Source organism: Chiloscyllium plagiosum, unplaced genomic scaffold (genome assembly GCF_037043375.1).
Source record: "Chiloscyllium plagiosum isolate Xiang-an unplaced genomic scaffold, Cpla_swu_hap1 HiC_scaffold_23, whole genome shotgun sequence".
Lineage (NCBI taxonomy): Eukaryota > Metazoa > Chordata > Chondrichthyes > Orectolobiformes > Hemiscylliidae > Chiloscyllium > Chiloscyllium plagiosum.
Window position 1 is genome coordinate 59734999 of NW_028270161.1, and position 17396 is coordinate 59752394.

At 44.3% G+C, this 17396-nt stretch overlaps 1 protein-coding gene across 1 annotated transcript in view; it reads left to right on the forward strand.

Annotated features, from left to right (window-relative positions):
- cfap54 (cilia and flagella associated 54) overlaps positions 1-17396 on the forward strand; it is a 527984-nt gene that overhangs the window by 160491 nt on the left and 350097 nt on the right. Inside the window, exon 21 of the mRNA XM_087999737.1 lies at positions 13331-13507. Within this exon, the coding sequence (XP_087855863.1) occupies positions 13331-13507 (177 nt within the window). The remainder of the gene's footprint in view (positions 1-13330; positions 13508-17396) is intronic.

Consider the following 17396-nt stretch of genomic DNA (forward strand, 5'->3'; position numbering starts at 1 on the left):
GTGGGAGCAGAGCAGAGCAAAGCTGAATCCAACAGTGGAGCTCCGGAGATGACTTCAGAGCTCAAAAAGTTGTTTTTATTTGTTTGCAGGATGAGGGTGTCACTAGCTAGTTAGCATTTATTGTCCAGCCCTAAGGACAGTGAAGAGTGAATCACATTGCTTGGGTCTGGAGTTACATGTAGGCCAGACAAGATAAGGAAGGCAATTGCTGAACCAGATGGCATTTTCTGACAATCAGCAATTGTTTCATGGTCATTGTTAGACTCTCTGTATTGAATTCAAATTCACCATCTGCTGTGACAGGATTCAAACCCAGACTGTCCACAACATCACCTGAAGTTTTTGGATTAACAGTTCAGTGATAATACCACTAGGCTGTCATCTCAGAGATGTAGCATTGGCTGCTCAGGAATCACATAGAGCCATATAGCACGGAAGCAGACCCTTCGGTTGACCCAGCATCTGAGGAGCAGCGGATGCTGCCTGAACTGCTGTGCTCTTCCAGCACCACGAATCCAGAATCTGGTTTCCAGCATCTGCAGTCGTTGTTTTTACCTTCGGTCTACCCAATCGATGCCAAACATAATCTCAAACTAAACTAGTCCCACCTGCCTGCTCCTGGCCCATATCCCTCCAAACCGTTTTCTATTCATGTATCTATCTAGATATCTTTTAACTGAGTGAGTGGTGTATTGAGGGAGATAGAGGATAAAATACTTGTTTTAGTGGTTTGCAGTTTGGTAAAAATAGAAAGCAAGAGTGGGAAAGCTGGTTTGCTTGGGCCATTGATTATGAAAGTTGGTAAGTCATGTTGCATCTGTACAAGACTTTAGTGAGATCACAGTTGGAGTATTGTATGCAGTTCTGGTCACCACACTCTTAGAAGGATGTGGAGGCTTTGGAGAGAGTGCAATAGAGGTTGACCAGGATATTGCCTGGATTGGCTAGAAGGAGAGTTTAGACAAATTTGGATTGTTTCTGCTAAAACTGAGGAGTGACCTTGTAGAAGTATATAATTATATAAAATTATGAGAGGCATGGATAAATTGGATAGTTGGAGTCTTTTTCTTGGTTGGAAATGTCAAATGCTAGGGACCATAGGTTTAAGGTTAGAGGGGAGAAGTTTAAAGGAGATGTGTGAGGAAAATTTGTTACCACTGAAAAAACTTTGTTACCTTCTTGCTGCCAGGAGAGATAGTAGAAGCAGATAGATTAGCAAACTTTAACAGGTATTTAGACTGGTACATGAAGAGGAAGGGAATAGAGTGATAGTAGTTTAGATGGCATCATGGTCAGCAAAGATATGGTGGACCAAAGCACCTGATCTGATCTGAACTGTTCTTTTTCTTGAGGAAATTGTGATTTACTGAGTCAGTGGAAAATTGGTGCAGAGCCCATTGATATAGAGAGGCATTGGTGTGAGAGCCATGTGCAAATCCATTAAAAAACACTCTTTCCTTTTCTTTCTCCTGTATGCCACTGTTGAAAATGCTAACTTGCAGAGTATTGTTGTCGCAAGGGCAGCATGGTGACTCAGTGGTTAGCACTGCTGCCTCACAGTTCCAGGGCTCGATTCCAGCCTCGGGCGACTGTGTGGAGTTTGCATGTTCTCCCCTAATTGCGTGGGTTTCCTCTGGGTGCTCTGGTTTCCTCCCACAGTCCAAAGATGTGCAGGCCAGGTGAATTGGCCATGCCAAATTTCCCATAGTATTAAGTACATTAGTCAGAATGAAATGGGTCTGTGTGGGTTACTCTTCGGAGGGTCGGTGTGGACTTGTTGGGCCGAAGGGCCTGTTTCCACACTGTAGGGAATCTAATTTAAATGGCAAGAGTATCGCAATTGCATGGTCAGAAATTTTCAGATATTCGTGAACTGCAGTCAAGCAAAACATGGACAAAGCCGCCCCTTTTAATTTGAGCTTCGCTGTGCGGTGTATTCTTAGTTCTGCAAATTCCTCATTTCCCTTGAATGTCAGCATTTATGATGAATTGGAGAGTGAACTGAATGGATCATGTTTCCAGTCATAACCTTTCATATTTGTCGAGGAGAAGTAGAATTCAAACTTCTCTTGCAGTGCTTTGAGATGTTTGAACATGAGGCCGTGCCATTTGAAAGCTACATCTACAACTGATGAAGCTAGTGGAAACATCTACTACTTTCTTTGCCAAGGGCTCAGTTTTTGCCTGAAATCTTGAAATGTATTTGTGATGATTAAGATTGTCTCATTCTTCCTCTGCATTTTAGTCTTCAACTCTTTCAGATGTATGAAAATGCCTGTGAGATATGCCAGCTTACCCCACCACAAGTCATCAGATAGCATACCTCTTCATAAGGCATTCCATCATCATTTAAAACTCTTGTCAGTTCTCTCTGCAATTCATGATCACAGGAAAGAAAGTCCCCTGTGGTAACCATCACACCTTGATATATAACAGATAACTCTGATGCTTGGCCTCACCTCTGCAAACAAAATAGTGGACAAACATGATCTCGATGGCCAAAAGAACTGTGGATACAGAAATTGCTGTGAAAACTCAGCATATCCGGCAGCATAGGTTGAGAGAAAGCAAATTTAATGTTTCAGTTCCAGTGACTGTTCTTCAGAACTAATGATAACTCGGGAGGAAGATGAGGTAGAGAAACAAGAGGTGGAGATTGAGCCCAAAGAGAGAGAAAACCAGTTGGACAGCCAGAAGAGTGCATAATGGTCAGCTTGGGAAAATGAATAGCTGCTAATCGGGACTATTAGTAGTTGGCAATGAGTGGTATGTAGTAGCAGCCCATGTGATGACAAGGCCTAATGTCTGGAAATTGGGTTTGGGCATGAAAGAAAGTGGTCAAACCCTAAAATTGTTGAACTCAATATTGAATCCAGAAGACTGCAGAGTTCCCAAGTGGAAAATGGGGTATTGTTCTTCCAGCTTGCACTGACCTTTGCTGGAACACGGCAGCAAGCCTGAGTCAAGGCATGTTGGCCATGAAACAAGGGGGTATCTTGAACTGACAGGCAGTTGGAAGCTCAGGATCATTTTTTCAGACAGATTGTAGGTGTTCTGCAAAGTGGTCCACTGTCTGAGCTATTTCCCCATTGTAGAGGAGACCAGTTTGCGAGCAGCAAATGCAGTCGACTAGATTGAATGAAGTGCAGGTAAAGCGCTGCTTCATTGGGAAGGTGTGTTTGGGGCCTTGATAGTGAGGAGGGAGGAAGGAAACGGGCAGGTGTTACACCTTCTGTGATTGCAAGGTAAGGTGCCATGTGGAGATATGTTGGGAGTGAAAGAGGAGTAGATTGGGATGTCCTGGAGGGAATGGTCCCTTTGCAAGATTGATGAGGGAGTGTGGGAAATATGTGTCTAGTGGTGGCATCCTGTAGGAGATGGCAGAAATGACAGCTAATGATCCTCTGCATATGAATTCTGTTAGGATGGTAGGTGAGACCACTTGTGGGAGGGAAGATAAGGGTGAGGGCTGAATTGCAGAGAATGGGTTATACCCAGCTCAGAGCCCTATCAACCATTGTGTTGGAGATAATCCTCAGTTGAGAAAGAAGGTGGACATTTGGGAGTTGAAGTTGGTGTATTCATGTGACAGAGATGGAGGAACTGTGAGAATGGAATAGAATCTTTACAGGAAGCAGAGTGTTATGATGTATAATCAAGGTAACTGTGGGAATAGGTGCATTTGCATCTGATATCAGTGGCCAGCCTTCCCCCAGAAATGGAAACACACATGTCAGTGAAGGGAAGGGAGGATCAGAGATGGACCAGAATCAAGGTGAGAGCAAGTTGGAAATTGGAAGTGAAAGAAACTTTTTCAATTCTGGATCGAGAGGGAAGCAGCATGAATAATGTCTTCGATATACCGGAGAAATAATTGTGGGTTAGGGCCAGAGTCGGACTGGAACAAGGAATAAGTGAGGACTGCAGATGCTGGAGATGAGAGTTTAAAAGTGCGGCACTGGAAAAGCTCGGCAGGTTAGGCAACATCCGAGGAGCAGGAGTGTCGACATCTTGAGCATAAGCCCTTAACCAGGAATAGCAGATGCCACACCTTTCTAGCGCCATACTTTTCGACTGGAACAAGGAATGTTCTATGTACCCCACAAAGAGACAGACATAACTGGGGCCCAGGTGGGTACTCATGGCCACACCTTGGACCTGTTTCTCCAATTCCACAAGCTCTTCCTTCCTCACCTTCTGTAAACTTTCACAAGTGACTGCTTCCACGCCAAGGAAAGTCTGATAGCCATTATTCAACAAGGCACTCCTATGTAAACCAAAAGCAACACAAGAAAAGGGAAACCAATAGTCACCACTTTCTGTCTTTGAGTCTAATACTTCTAAACCCAATGTGGAATTAGACATTTTGATTCCGGGCAAGAGCCCTAATTTGTTATGGACCAAGTCACACCCCTCTAAAGTATTGTAAGGTGATAGCTTAGACTGTAACTTTTATATTTATTTGAAGGCAAGTGCTGTGTTCCAGATATAATGCAATTGGTCCACTACTAAACTTTAAGAAAAATACACTTTATTCTTATAACACAGTTAAAATACAAAAAAATTGGCATAACCTTAACTGAAATACTTACCAAGATAATGTATGATTTAGCCACTAATCACCGACTGTTCCAATATAGGCAGCACCCCACATTCACATCCTATGGCAAAATGCAATTGTGCAAAACAGTTCTGGTTCTCATGTGCTGCCTTTCTCTAGCCCAGAAGAAAGAAACAATCTGCCCCTTTGAATTTTTAGGGGGACGCCTTTTGTCTCAGACTTCACTTTCGCAACTTGGAACTCAAGCTTTCAGCTCAGCAGCCAGCTGAAATCTTAAATACCTGAGAACAAAACTAAAAACCTTTCTGAGTCTTGTGAGTCTGAACCCACCCACTCATGCTTCTTTTGTCTAATTTAAAAAAAAAACACTCTGGGATATCTTCAAGCTGTTGGAAACAGACATTCTGACACCAGTGTGGCAACCCCCTATGCAAGAGAAGCAACACAGGACACATCTCTTTGAAAGGCGCAGTACCATTACAACAATGTAGGATCAAATTAGTGATAATCCTCAATTAAGTTCTAATTCAGTGATTGTGCAATCATGATTATGTCGTAAATGCTTTTCATGATAAAGTCATAGAGATGTAAACAGACTCATCGGTCCAACTGGTCCATGCCGACCAGTTATCCTACATAAATCTAGTCCCACTTGCCAGCATTTGGCCCATATCACTAAAGCTTTCTTAGTCATATACCCATCCAGATGCCTTTTAAATGTTACAATTGTACCAATCTCCACCACTTCCTCTGGCAGCTCATTCCATACACACACCACCCTCTGCATGAAGAAGTTACCCCTTAGGTCCCTCTTAAATCTTTCCCCTCTTACCCTAAACCTGTGCCCTCTCGTTCTGGACTCCTCCACCCCAAGGAAAAGAACTTGTCTGTTTATGCTATCCATGCCCCTCATGATTTTACAACCTCTATAAGGTCACTCCTCAGCCTCCGACGCTCCAGGGAAAACAGCCCTAGCCTTTTCAGCCTCTTCCTGTAGCTCAAACCTTCCAACGCTGGCAACATTCTTGTAAATCTTTTCTGAGCCCTTTCAAGTTTTACAACATTCTTCCTGTAACAGGAAATCCATAATTGCACACAGTACTCCAAAAGTGGTCTAATTAATGTCCTGTACAACCACAACATGACTTCCCAGCTCCTACGCTCAATGTGCTGACCAATAAAGGTAAGAATACCAAATGCTTCACTATACTATCCCTCTGTGACTCCACTTTCAAGGAATTGTGAGCCTGCACTCGAAGGTCTCTTTGTTCAGCAACACTCCCCAGGACCTTACCATTAAGTGTATAAGTCCTGCCCTGATTTGTCTTTCCAAAATGCAGCACCTCACATTTGTCTAAATTAAACTCCATCTGCCATCCCTCGTCCCATTGGCTCTTCTGATCACAAAGACGCACAGAACCTAGGACCAGTGACATGGAATTTCTTAACTGGAAAATCATACTCGTTAGCAACTGATTGCAAATGACGATGATGTCATCTAATACATAAATGAATCGCTTACTATATTTGAATCTGCAACTGCATTAAAAAATTTCCTTACGTACCTAATAAATAACATCCTGTTTTCAAATTTATCTTTGAAATGATGCATACAACCAGCTCCCTTTTTTCAATATGAACATAGAACATAGAACAGTACAGCACAGAACAGGCCCTTCAGCCCACGATGTTTTGCCAACCACTGATCCTCATGTATGCACCCTCAAATTTCTGTGACCATATGCATGTCCAGTAGTCTCTTAAATGTCCCTAATGACCTTGCTTCCACAACTGCTGCTGGCAACGCATTCCACAACTCTCACAACTCTCTGTGTAAAGAACCCGCCTCTGACATCCCCTCTATACTTTCCTCCAACCAGCTTAAAACTATGACCCCTCGTGTTAGTCATTTCTGCCCTGGGAAATAGTCTCTAGCCATCGACTCTATCTATGCCTCTCATTATCTTGTATATCTCAATTAGGTCCCCTCTCCTCCTCCTTTTCTCCAGTGAAAAAAGTCCGAGCTGTTTAGAAAAACCAACCGTTATCCATCAATGAACACTCTTCTGTCATTCTGTATAAATTGTTATTTCATTCACTTCATAATCAAGAGTGGACTGATGGGAGTGGTAATTGGCCGCGTTGAATTTTTCCTGCGTTTTGTGCACAGGACACATTGTTAAGTTTTAGGGTGACTATAATAAGAGTTAAAAATGTGTTGTTGGAAAAGCGCCGCAGGTCAGGCAGCATCCAAGGAACAGGAGAATCGACGTTTCAGGCAGAAGCCCTTCTTTGGAATGAGGAAAGTGTGTCCAGCAGGCTAAGATAAAAGGTAGGGAGGAGGGACTTGGAGGAGGGGCGTTGGAAATGTGATAGGTGAAAGGAGGTCAAGGTGAGGGTGATAGGCCGGATTGGGGTGGGGGCAGAGAGTTCAGGAAGAAGATTGCAGGTTAGGAAGGCGGTGCTGAGTTCGAGGGATTTGACTGAGACAAGGTGGGGGGAGGGGAAATGAGGAAACTAGAGAAATCTGAGTTCATCCCTTTGTGGTTGGAGGGTTCCTAGGCGGAAGATGAGGCGCTCTTCCTCCAACCGTCGTGTTGCTATGGTCTGGCGATGGAGGAGTCCAAGGACCTGCATGTCCTTGGTGGAGTGGGAAGGGGAGTTGAAGTGTTGAGCCATGGGGTGGTTGGGTTGGTTGGTCCGGGTGTCCCAGAGGTGTTCTCTGAAACGTTCCGCAAGTAGGCGGCCTGTCTCCCCAATGTAGAGGAGGCCACATCGGGTGCAGCGGATGCAATAAATGATGTGTGTGGAGGTGCAGGTGAATTTGTGGCGGATATGGAAGTATCCCTTGGGGCCTTGGAGGGAAGTAAGGGGGAGGTGTGGGTGCAAGTTTTGCATTTCTTGCGGTTGCAGGGGAAGGTGCCGGGAGTGGAGGTTGGGTTGGTGGGGGGTGTGGACCTGATGAGGGAGTCACGGAGGGAGTGGTCTTTTTGGAACGCTGATAGGAGAGGGGAGGGAAATATATCCCTGGTGGTGGGGTCTGTTTGGAGGTGGCAGAAATGACGGCGGATGATACGCTGTATATGGAGATTGGTGGGGTGGTAGGTGAGGACCAGTGGGGTTCTGTCCTGGTGTCGGTTGGAGGGGCGGGGCTCAAGGGCGGAGGAGCGGGAAGTGGAGGGTGCATCATCACCTCAGAGAGTCTCCCATCCACCGCCTCCAACTTCAGCGTCCCACAACCCCGCACTGCCCATTTCTACCTCCTGCCCAAAATCCACAAACCTGACTGCCCCGGCTGACCCATTGTCTCAGCCTGCTCCTGCCTCACCGAACTCATCTCTGCATACCTCGACACGGTCCTGTCCCCCTTAGTCCAAGAACTCCCCACCTATGTTCGGGACACCACGCACGCCCTCCACCTCCTCCATGATTTTCACTTCCCCAGTCCCCAACGCCTTATCTTCACCATGGACATCCAGTCCCTGTAAACCTCCATCCCCCATCACGAAGGACTTAAAGCCCTCCGCTTCTTCCTTTCCCGCCGTACCAACCAGTAACCTTCCACTGACACCCTCCTTCGACTGACTGAACTGGTCCTCACCCTGAACAACTTCTCTTTCCAATCCTCCCACTTCCTCCAAACCAAACGAGTAGCCATGGGCACCCGCATGGGCCCCAGCTATGCCTGCCTCTTCGTAGGATATGTGGAACAGTCCATCTTCCGCAGCTACACTGGCACCACCCCCCACCTTTTCCTCCGCTACATCGATGACTGTATCGGCGCTGCCTCGTGCTCCCACGAGCAGGTTGAACAGTTCATCCACTTTACCAACACCTTCCACTCCGACTTCAAATTCACCGGGACTGTCTCAGACTCCTCCCTCCCCTTCCGAGACCTTTCCATTTCTATCTCGGGTGACTGAATCAACATGGACATTTACTATAAACCGACCGACTCCCACAGCTATCGAGACTACACCTCCTCCCACCCTGCCCCCTATAAAAACGCCATCCCATATTCCCAATTCCTTCGTCTCCGCCGCATCTGCTCCCAGGAGGACCAGTTCCAAAACCGTACAATCCAGATGGCCTCCTTCTTCAAAGACCATAATTTGCCCCCAGACGTGGTCGACGATGCCCTCCACCGCATCTCCTCCACTTCCCACTCCTCCGCCCTTGAGCCCCGCCCCTCCAACTGCCACCAGGACAAAACCCCGCTGGTCTTCACCTACTACCCCACCAACCTCCATATACAGCGTATCATCCGTCGTCATTTCCGCCACCTGCAAACGGATCCCACCACCAGGGATATATTTCCCTCCCCTCCCCTATCAGTGTTCCGAAAAGACCACTCCCTCTGTGACTCCCTCGTCAGGTCCACACACCCCACCAACCCAACCTCCATTCCCGGCACCTTCCCCTGCAACCGCAAGAAATGCAAAACTTGCGCCCACACCTCCCCCCTTACCTCCCTCCAAGGCCCCAAAGGATACTTCCATATCCACCACAAATTCACCTGCACCTCCACACACATCATTTATTGCATCCGCTGCACCCGATGTGGCCTCCTCTGTATTGGGGAGTCAGGCCGCCTACTTGCGGAATGTTTCAGAGAACACCTCTGGGACACCCGGACCAACCAACCCAACCACCCCATGGCTCAACACTTCAACTCCCCCTCCCACTCCACCAAGGACATGCAGGTCCTTGGACTCCTCCATCGAAGACCATAGCAACACGACGGTTGGAGGAAGAGCGCCTCATCTTCCGCCTAGGAACCCTCCAATCACAAGGGATGAACTCAGATTTCTCTAGTTTCCTCATTTCCCCTCCCCCCACCTTGTCTCAGTCAAATCCCTCGAACTCAGCACCGCCTTCCTAACCTGCAATCTTCTTCCTGACCTCTCCGCCCCCGCCCCACTCCGGCCTATTACCCTCACCTTGACCTCCTTCCACCTATCGCATTTCCAATGCCCCTCCCCCAAGTCCCTCCTCCCTACCTTTTATCTTAGCCTGCTGGACACACTTTCCTCATACCTGAAGAAGGACTTATGCCCGAAACGTCGATTCTCCTGTTCCTTGGATGCTGCCTGACCTGCTGCGCTTTTCCAGCAACACATTTTCAGCTCTGATCTCCAGCATCTGCAGTCTTCACTTTATCCTATAATAAGAGTTACCTAATATAGGCAGTCTACAATTTATAGCAATGTTCTGATAGTTTTTTGAGTTTGTTAAGTAGCAGCAATTTAGTTATGATATATTAGGTAATGCAAATATATAACCATGACTGCAACCACAGATAAAACGGCAATTGGGGATGATTCACAGATACCAGATGACAAACACGCTGTTGTGTGCAATATCTTAGTCTTGTTAAAGTTGTGCATGTAGCATCCTGCTCGCTAGCTGAGGTATTCGGAAACTCTTCCCTGGATTTTCCTCCTATGCTTCTGGTCAATCTTCCATCAAACACTTCAAATGTTCAGTTAATGAGGGCAAACCATCATGGCTTCATGACAGGTAGGACATGCCTAACAAACCTCATAGAATTTTTTGAAGAAATGACTGAGGTGATGGAGAGGGGAATGTCTATGAATATTGTTTATATGGGACTTCTAGAAGGCATTTGATAAAAGACTGATAATAAGAGACTGTTAACTAAAATAGAAGCTCATGGAATTGAGGGCAAATTACTGACATGGCTGGGAAATTGGTTGTGTGGCAAGTAACAGGTAGTAGAAATAATGGGTAGGTAATCAAATTGTTAGGATGTGACCAGTGGTATCCCACAAGGTACTGTGTTAGCATAATGACACAAAGTCATATATCCAAAGTTGCTGACGACACAAAGTTAGGTCACATTGTAGACGGTGTGGATGATAACATAAAATTACAATGGGGTATTGATAGCCTAAGCGAATGGGCAAAATTGTGGCAGATGGAGTTCAATATAAGCAAGTGTGATGTTATCCATTTTGGATCCAAAAAAAAGGATAGCTCAAGTATTTTCTTGATGGTATGAAGTTAAAATATAGTGGATGTCCAAAGAGACTTGGGGGTTCAAATCCATAGAACTCTGAAATGTCATGAACAGGTGCATCAAATAATCAGGAAAGCTAATAGAATGATGGTCTTTCTATCTTGAGGACCAGGTACAAGGAAGCAGAATTTATATGCAATTATCCAAAACCCTGGTTAGACCCCACTTGGAGTACTGTGAGCAGATCTGGGCACCACACCTCAGGAAGGATATATTGGCCTTGGAGGAAGTACAATGTAGGTTTACAAGAATGATAGCTGGACTTCAGGAGTTAACTTATGAGGAGAGATTATACAATTTAGGCCTGTTTTCTCTTTAATTCAGGAGGTTCGGGGGTGATCTGATACAAATCTTCAAGATGTTGAGGGGAAAAGCCAGGGTTAATAAAGATGAACTATTTCTACTGGTGGGGGAGTTTTGAACTGGGGGATGTAGTCTGAGAATTAGGGCCAGACTGTTCAAGTGCCAGGAGGCACTTCTACACACAAGGGGCAGTAGATGTTTGGAACTATCTTCCACAAACAGCTGTGGATGCTCGATTAGTTGTTAATTTTAAATCTGAGATGGAAATGTTTTTGTTAAGCAAACGTATTAAAGGAAATGGACCAAAGGCAGGTTTATGGATTTAGGCCATGGATCAGCCATGATCTTATTGAATGAGGAAGTGATTTACAGTACAGTATGGCCTACTCCTGTTCCCAAGTTTCTACGTTTCATCTGCCTGTTGAGGACTTCTCGATGTCGATTGCTTTCTGGGGACTGCTTTCTAATGAGAACTTCTGTCTTCAAGGTCTACTTGATGAGAACACCCCAAAAAGAGCTCCCTCTGCCCCTGAGCATTTATTGTGTGTGTCAATCATTTGCCTGAACCCTTTTGGCCAATAGCCATGTGTCAACTACTCACGACATCAGCACACCATTTTCATGAGAAGGTTTGGTTTCATTTCTTTGAAGAAGTAAACCTCATTTTTGGAAACAACATGCATAGAATGCATTTGGCACCAAATAAGCCATTGAATCTAATTCATTGCACATTGTGATCTTGGTTTTTCTTGATTTGTGGGAAGTTAATTCCTGTTACAATAGCTGTTAAATTAAATTTCATGCTACACAGTAAGTAGTCAGAAAATTCAATTTTTTTTAAGGGACCTGCTATCCACCAATACCTGACTATATGGAAAATTGCCCTGGTAGATGCTTGTGCAGTAGCTGTACTAAGGGTGCTTCTGTATTAATGGCTTGATTAACGGCGCATCTAACTTTAAAATACATGTTTCAGTGCTATTATCAGATTGTTGTCAGGGCCCATAGCCTCTGCAACATGTAGTGCCTTGTGCTGTTTCCTGATATCGTGGAATGAATTGAACTGGCCAAATATCAGCATCTATAATGCTTAGGATTTCAGGAGGAGGCCCAGGCAGATCGTCGGCTCCACACTTCTGGCTAAAAGTGTTTGAAATGCATGCTTTGATATGCTGAGTTCCTTATCATTGAGGATGGGAGTATTTGTGAAGCCTCTTCCTCTTATTAGTTACTTAATTCTCCATTATTAACAACGAGATCAGGCTGAATTGCAGAATTTAGAGGGGATCCATCAGTTGTGGGATTGCTTAGTTTTGTCAATAGCATGCTACTCTCACTGTTTTCCATGCAGATAGTCCAGTTTTACAGCTTCAGCAGAAGGAAATGTTTTTTTCACCAATGCCTGATACATGTTTTGATAGCCATTTATGTTTATAATGGTAATATTATGGTGTATAGTATGAATAACTTGATTGAGTAAGGTTCTGTTTACATATTGGTATATTTTGTTCACTGTTAATTTCTCATTTATTACTGTTCTATACATAGTGCTGTAAGTAGCTCTATAAATATACGTATAGCAATCAGTTTCTAGACATTTCCATAAAAATAAAGTTTGCTGATCATTTGTAACAAAGTGTTTGTGGTGAATTGAAAATACAATATGTGATTTTTCTTAGATTTTTATTCTTTGGGGAAAGAAGTGCCGATACCACCACTAAGCTTGCATGATTTAATGGTGGACAAAGGGATTGAATAACATCCAGAACATTTTCTCATAGAGCATCCTCCACCCCCTCATACCTGCATTTCACCATAAGTTTATTAGAAATGGAAACTCAAATATTGTGTTTCGGTAGGGTTGTGTGTGTTGTCTTATGAGAATAGGTTGGACAGGGTGGGTGAGCTTACATGCGGGTCACTTGATTGAAGTATATAAGATCATGAATGATCTTTAGGCGATGTATGTCGAGAAGATGTTTCCTCTTGTGGGTCACTCCAGACTTAGGGTGTATCATTTGGAACTTTGCCTCAGAAAATGATGGAGGTCAGGTCATTGAATATGTTTAAGACAAAGATGGATAAATTCTTGTTTAGGCAAGGGATTCAAGGGTTATCACGGATGGATGGGAATCTGGAATTCTAGGCACAAACAAATCAACCATGATCCTATTGAAAAGGCAGGGATAAGGTGCCAAATGTCTTACTTCTAATATTATTTCATATGTTTGTATTTTCTGGAGATTCTCTGAAGAGGTTATTTTAGCAGAATTTCAACTGTATTGCTTAAATTAAGGCCATCATTTAAACAAAGATGCCTTAAAGTTGCTGTTTTGCCTTGACCATTTCAGTTAATGTAACCATAATTGTTTGCAATTAGTCACATTTTGAAATTGTTACTGATAATAAAATGTATTATTTTTTAGAAAGCTGCAACACTGCTGCAGAAAGTTGAAGTTGAGGAGGAGATACTATATTCGTTAAGAACAAAACCGACATTAACTGATAATGAAGAGCTTGATGTTGTACCAGCCCCCATCCTGCTGTCCAGAACACACAATTCTGTGATATTCAAACCAGCTCCTTTTGCTTCTTCTAAAGAGGTTGACAAACTTTTAAAGTATTCTTTTGGACGTTGTTGGCAGTGCAAAATGGACATTGTTGTGTAATGGTTATAACTAAATATTTTCATACTTTTATTGAAGTCATGGTTTGTTCAACAATTTGGCAAACAGTAAAATAGTAGAGATGTTAACAATGAATAAGGGCAGAATCTTCCTCGGCCCCCACGTGATGAGGGCTCTGGGGAGAGGTGTAGGAAAATCAAACGTGATGTGATGGGAGGATCTTTTCAATGTCAAGACTAAAAAGTCACGTTTTCCAGCCATGCTTGAGACTTTGAGATGAGATTCTTGCAAGTGAGTGACGAGAGGTCTGTGAACAGGTGCTATTGCTCAGTGACATCCTTATTATGACTAATCTTGCCTCATTAAGATGTAGGTTCCCATTCTCCTATCATCAGATAGAAGCTAGAGGCCAAGAATTCCCGACATGAAAGTCAGCGTGGATACCTGGTGAGTCCAGCTTACCACTTGCAGCTCTCTGAGGTCAGGAGCATAAGATAAAGAGGTGGTTAAGAAGGCATTGCTTTTACTAGCTGAGGCGTAGAATGCAGGAGGAAGGGAGATATGTTGGAACTGAAACATTGATTAGGTCACACCCGGATTATTGCATGTAGCTCCAGTTACCGCATTACAGGAAGGATCTGATTACACGAGAGAGTGCATAAGAGATTTACCAGGATGTTGTCTGGGCTGCAGAGTCAGAGCCAACAAGAAAGGTTGGATGGCCCCTTTTGTGGCACAGTGATGGGGTCCCTATTCTAATCATCAGCCAGAAGTGTCACATTGATGATTCATCTTGGTCTCCTTTAGAGATCCCCAGAGTCATAAATGCCAGCCTTTAGCCAATTTGATTCACTCTACTTGATATCAATAAATGGCTGGAGGCACTGGCTCTAGCAAAGCTATGAATTCAGACAACTGAAGACTTGTGCTCCAGAACTTGCCATGCCTCTAGCCAACCTGTTTCATTCTAACTACAAAACTGGTGTCTGCTTGACAATACTTTTGGTTCCTCACAACCTTGCATAATAAAACAATCCTGGTTAATGTTTGGGTAATTAGAATCCCCAACTATTCCTGCTTTATTATTCTAGCAGTTCTCGAAAATGGGATTGCATATTAGATCCTCTTTCTCTCTCTCTGACAGTTTGGAAACCAATAGTACACCCTGAAATGCATAGAACATAGACAGCACAGCACAGTACAGCACAGTACAGGGCCTTCGGTCCTCGATATTGTACCAGCCTTTTATCCTACTCTAAGATCAGATTAACCTACATACCCTTCATTGTACTATCTTGCATGTGCCTATCCAAGAGTTGCTTAAATGACTCGAATGATTTTGATTCTACAACCACTGCCAGCAGTGCATTCCACGCACCCACCACTCTGTGTAAAGAACCTATCTCTGACATCTAAACTTTGGGCAGCATGGTGGCTCAGTGGTTGCCTCACAGCGCCAGTTTCAATTTCAGCCTCAGGCGACTGTCTGTGTGGAGTTTGCACATTCTCCCCATGTCTGTGTGGGTTTCCTGTTTCCTTCCAAAGATATGCAGGTTTGGTGAATTGGCCATGCTAAATTGCCTGTAGTGTTAGTCAGGGGTAAATATAGGGCAGGGGAATGGGTCTGGGTACGTTACTCTTTGGAGGGTCGTTGTGGAGTTGTGGGGCCGAAGGGTCTGTTTCCATACTGCAGGGAATCTAATCTAAACCTTCCTCCAGTTACCTTAAATTATGTCCCCTTATGATAGACATTTCTGCCATGGGCAGACGTCTCTGGCTATTCACTCTATCTATGCCTCTCAACATCTTGTACAACTCTATCAAGTCACCTTTCATCCTTCTTCGCTTCAATGAGGAAAGCCCGAGCTCCCTTAACCTTTCTTCATAAGACATGTCCTCCAGTCCAGGCAGCGTCCTGGTAAATCTCCTCTGCTATCTCTCTAAAGCTTCACATGTTTCCTCTAATGAGGTGACCAGAACTGAATACAATATTCCAAGTGTGGCTCTTAAACTCAATCTCCCTGCTAATGAAAGTAATGGCAACTTTGAGGGATATATGGACATGGACCCCAAGATCCCTCTGTTCCTCCACACTGCCAAGGAACCTGCCTTTAACCCTGCAATCTGCATTCAAATTCACCCTTTTAAAGTGAATGACTTCACACTTTTCCAGGACGAAATCCATCTGCCACTGACCAGCCCAGTTCTGGACTCAGTCAATGTCCCGATGCAATGTACAACAGCCCTCCACAATATCCACGATTCCACCAACCTTTGTGTCATCCGCAATCTTATTCACCCACTCTTCCACTTCCTCATCTAAGTCATTTCTAAAAATAACAAAGAGCAGAGGTCCCAAAACCGAACCCTGCAAAGCACCATTGGTCACCAAGCTCCAGGCTGAATACTTCCCATCTACCACCACCCTCTGTATTCTATGGGCCAACCAATTCTGTATCCAGACAGCCAGATTTCCCTGAATCTCACACCTCCCTACTTTCTGAATGAGCTTATCATGGGGAACCTTCTCAAATGCCTTGCTAAGGTCCATGTACACCACATCCACTGCTCCACCTTCATCAATGTATTTTATCACATCCTTAAAGAATTCAATAAGGCTTGTGAGGCATGATCTGCCCTTCACAAAGCCATGCTGACTATCTCTAATTGAGCTACTCTTTTCTAAGTAATCATAAATCTTGTCTTTCAGAATCGTCTCCAATACTTTGCATACCATTGACCTAAGACTGACTGGTTTGTAATTCCCAGGATTATCCCTATTCCCTTTCTTTAACAAGGGAATAACATTTGCCATCCTCCAATCATCAGGCTCTACTACAATGGACAGTGAGGATGCAAAGTTCATAGCCAAAGGCACAACAATCTCTTCCCTCGCGTCCTATAGAATCCTAGGATATATCCCGTATGGTCCAGGGGATTTGTCTATCCTTATGTTTTTCAAAAGTTTCAGTCCATCCTCCTTCTTAACATCAACCTGTTCTAGCATATCAGTATGTTTCAAGCTGTCCTCAGAAATGTCAAGGTTCCTCTCAATAGTGAATGCTGAAGTAAAGTTTTTGACGACTCTCGGTGCAAATTCCCTCCACTATCCTTGATCGGCCCTCCCCTCGCTCTGGCCACCCTCATGTTCCTTGCATAAGATTAGAACACCTTAGGGTTTTCCTTAATCTGACCCGTTAAAGCTTTTTCATGCCCTTTTCTAGCTGTCCTAAGTCTATTCAGTTCCTTCCTGGCTATCTTATAATCCTCTCAAGCCCTGTCTGGTCCTTGCCTCCTCAACCTTAAATAAGCTTCCTTCTTTCTCTTGACTAGATGTTCCACATCCCCTGTCACCCAAGGTTCCTTCACCCTACCATCCCTTCCTTGCCTCAGTGGGACAAACATGTCCAGCACTATCAGCAAGTGCTTCCTAAACAACCACCACATTTCTGTTGTGCATTTCCCTGAGAACATCTGTTCCCAGTTTAGACACCCCAAACCTGCCTAATGGCATTAAAATTCCCCCTCCCCCAATTACTTTCCCATGCAGTCTGCTCCTATCCCTCTCCACAACTATAGTAAAGGTGAGGGAGTTGTGATCACTATCACCGAAATGCTCTCCCACTGAGAGATCTGACAGCTGGCATGGTTTGTTGCCAAACACAAAATCGAAAATCCCGCCCCCCATTTGGCTTATCTAAATATTCTGTCAGGAACCCTTCCTGGACACACCTGACACAAACTTCTCCATCCAAGCTATTTAAACTAAGGAGGTTCCAATCAACATTAGGGAAGTTAAAGTTACCCATAATAGCAACCCTATTACTTCTGCACCTTTCCAAAGTCTACCTCCCAATCTGCTCCT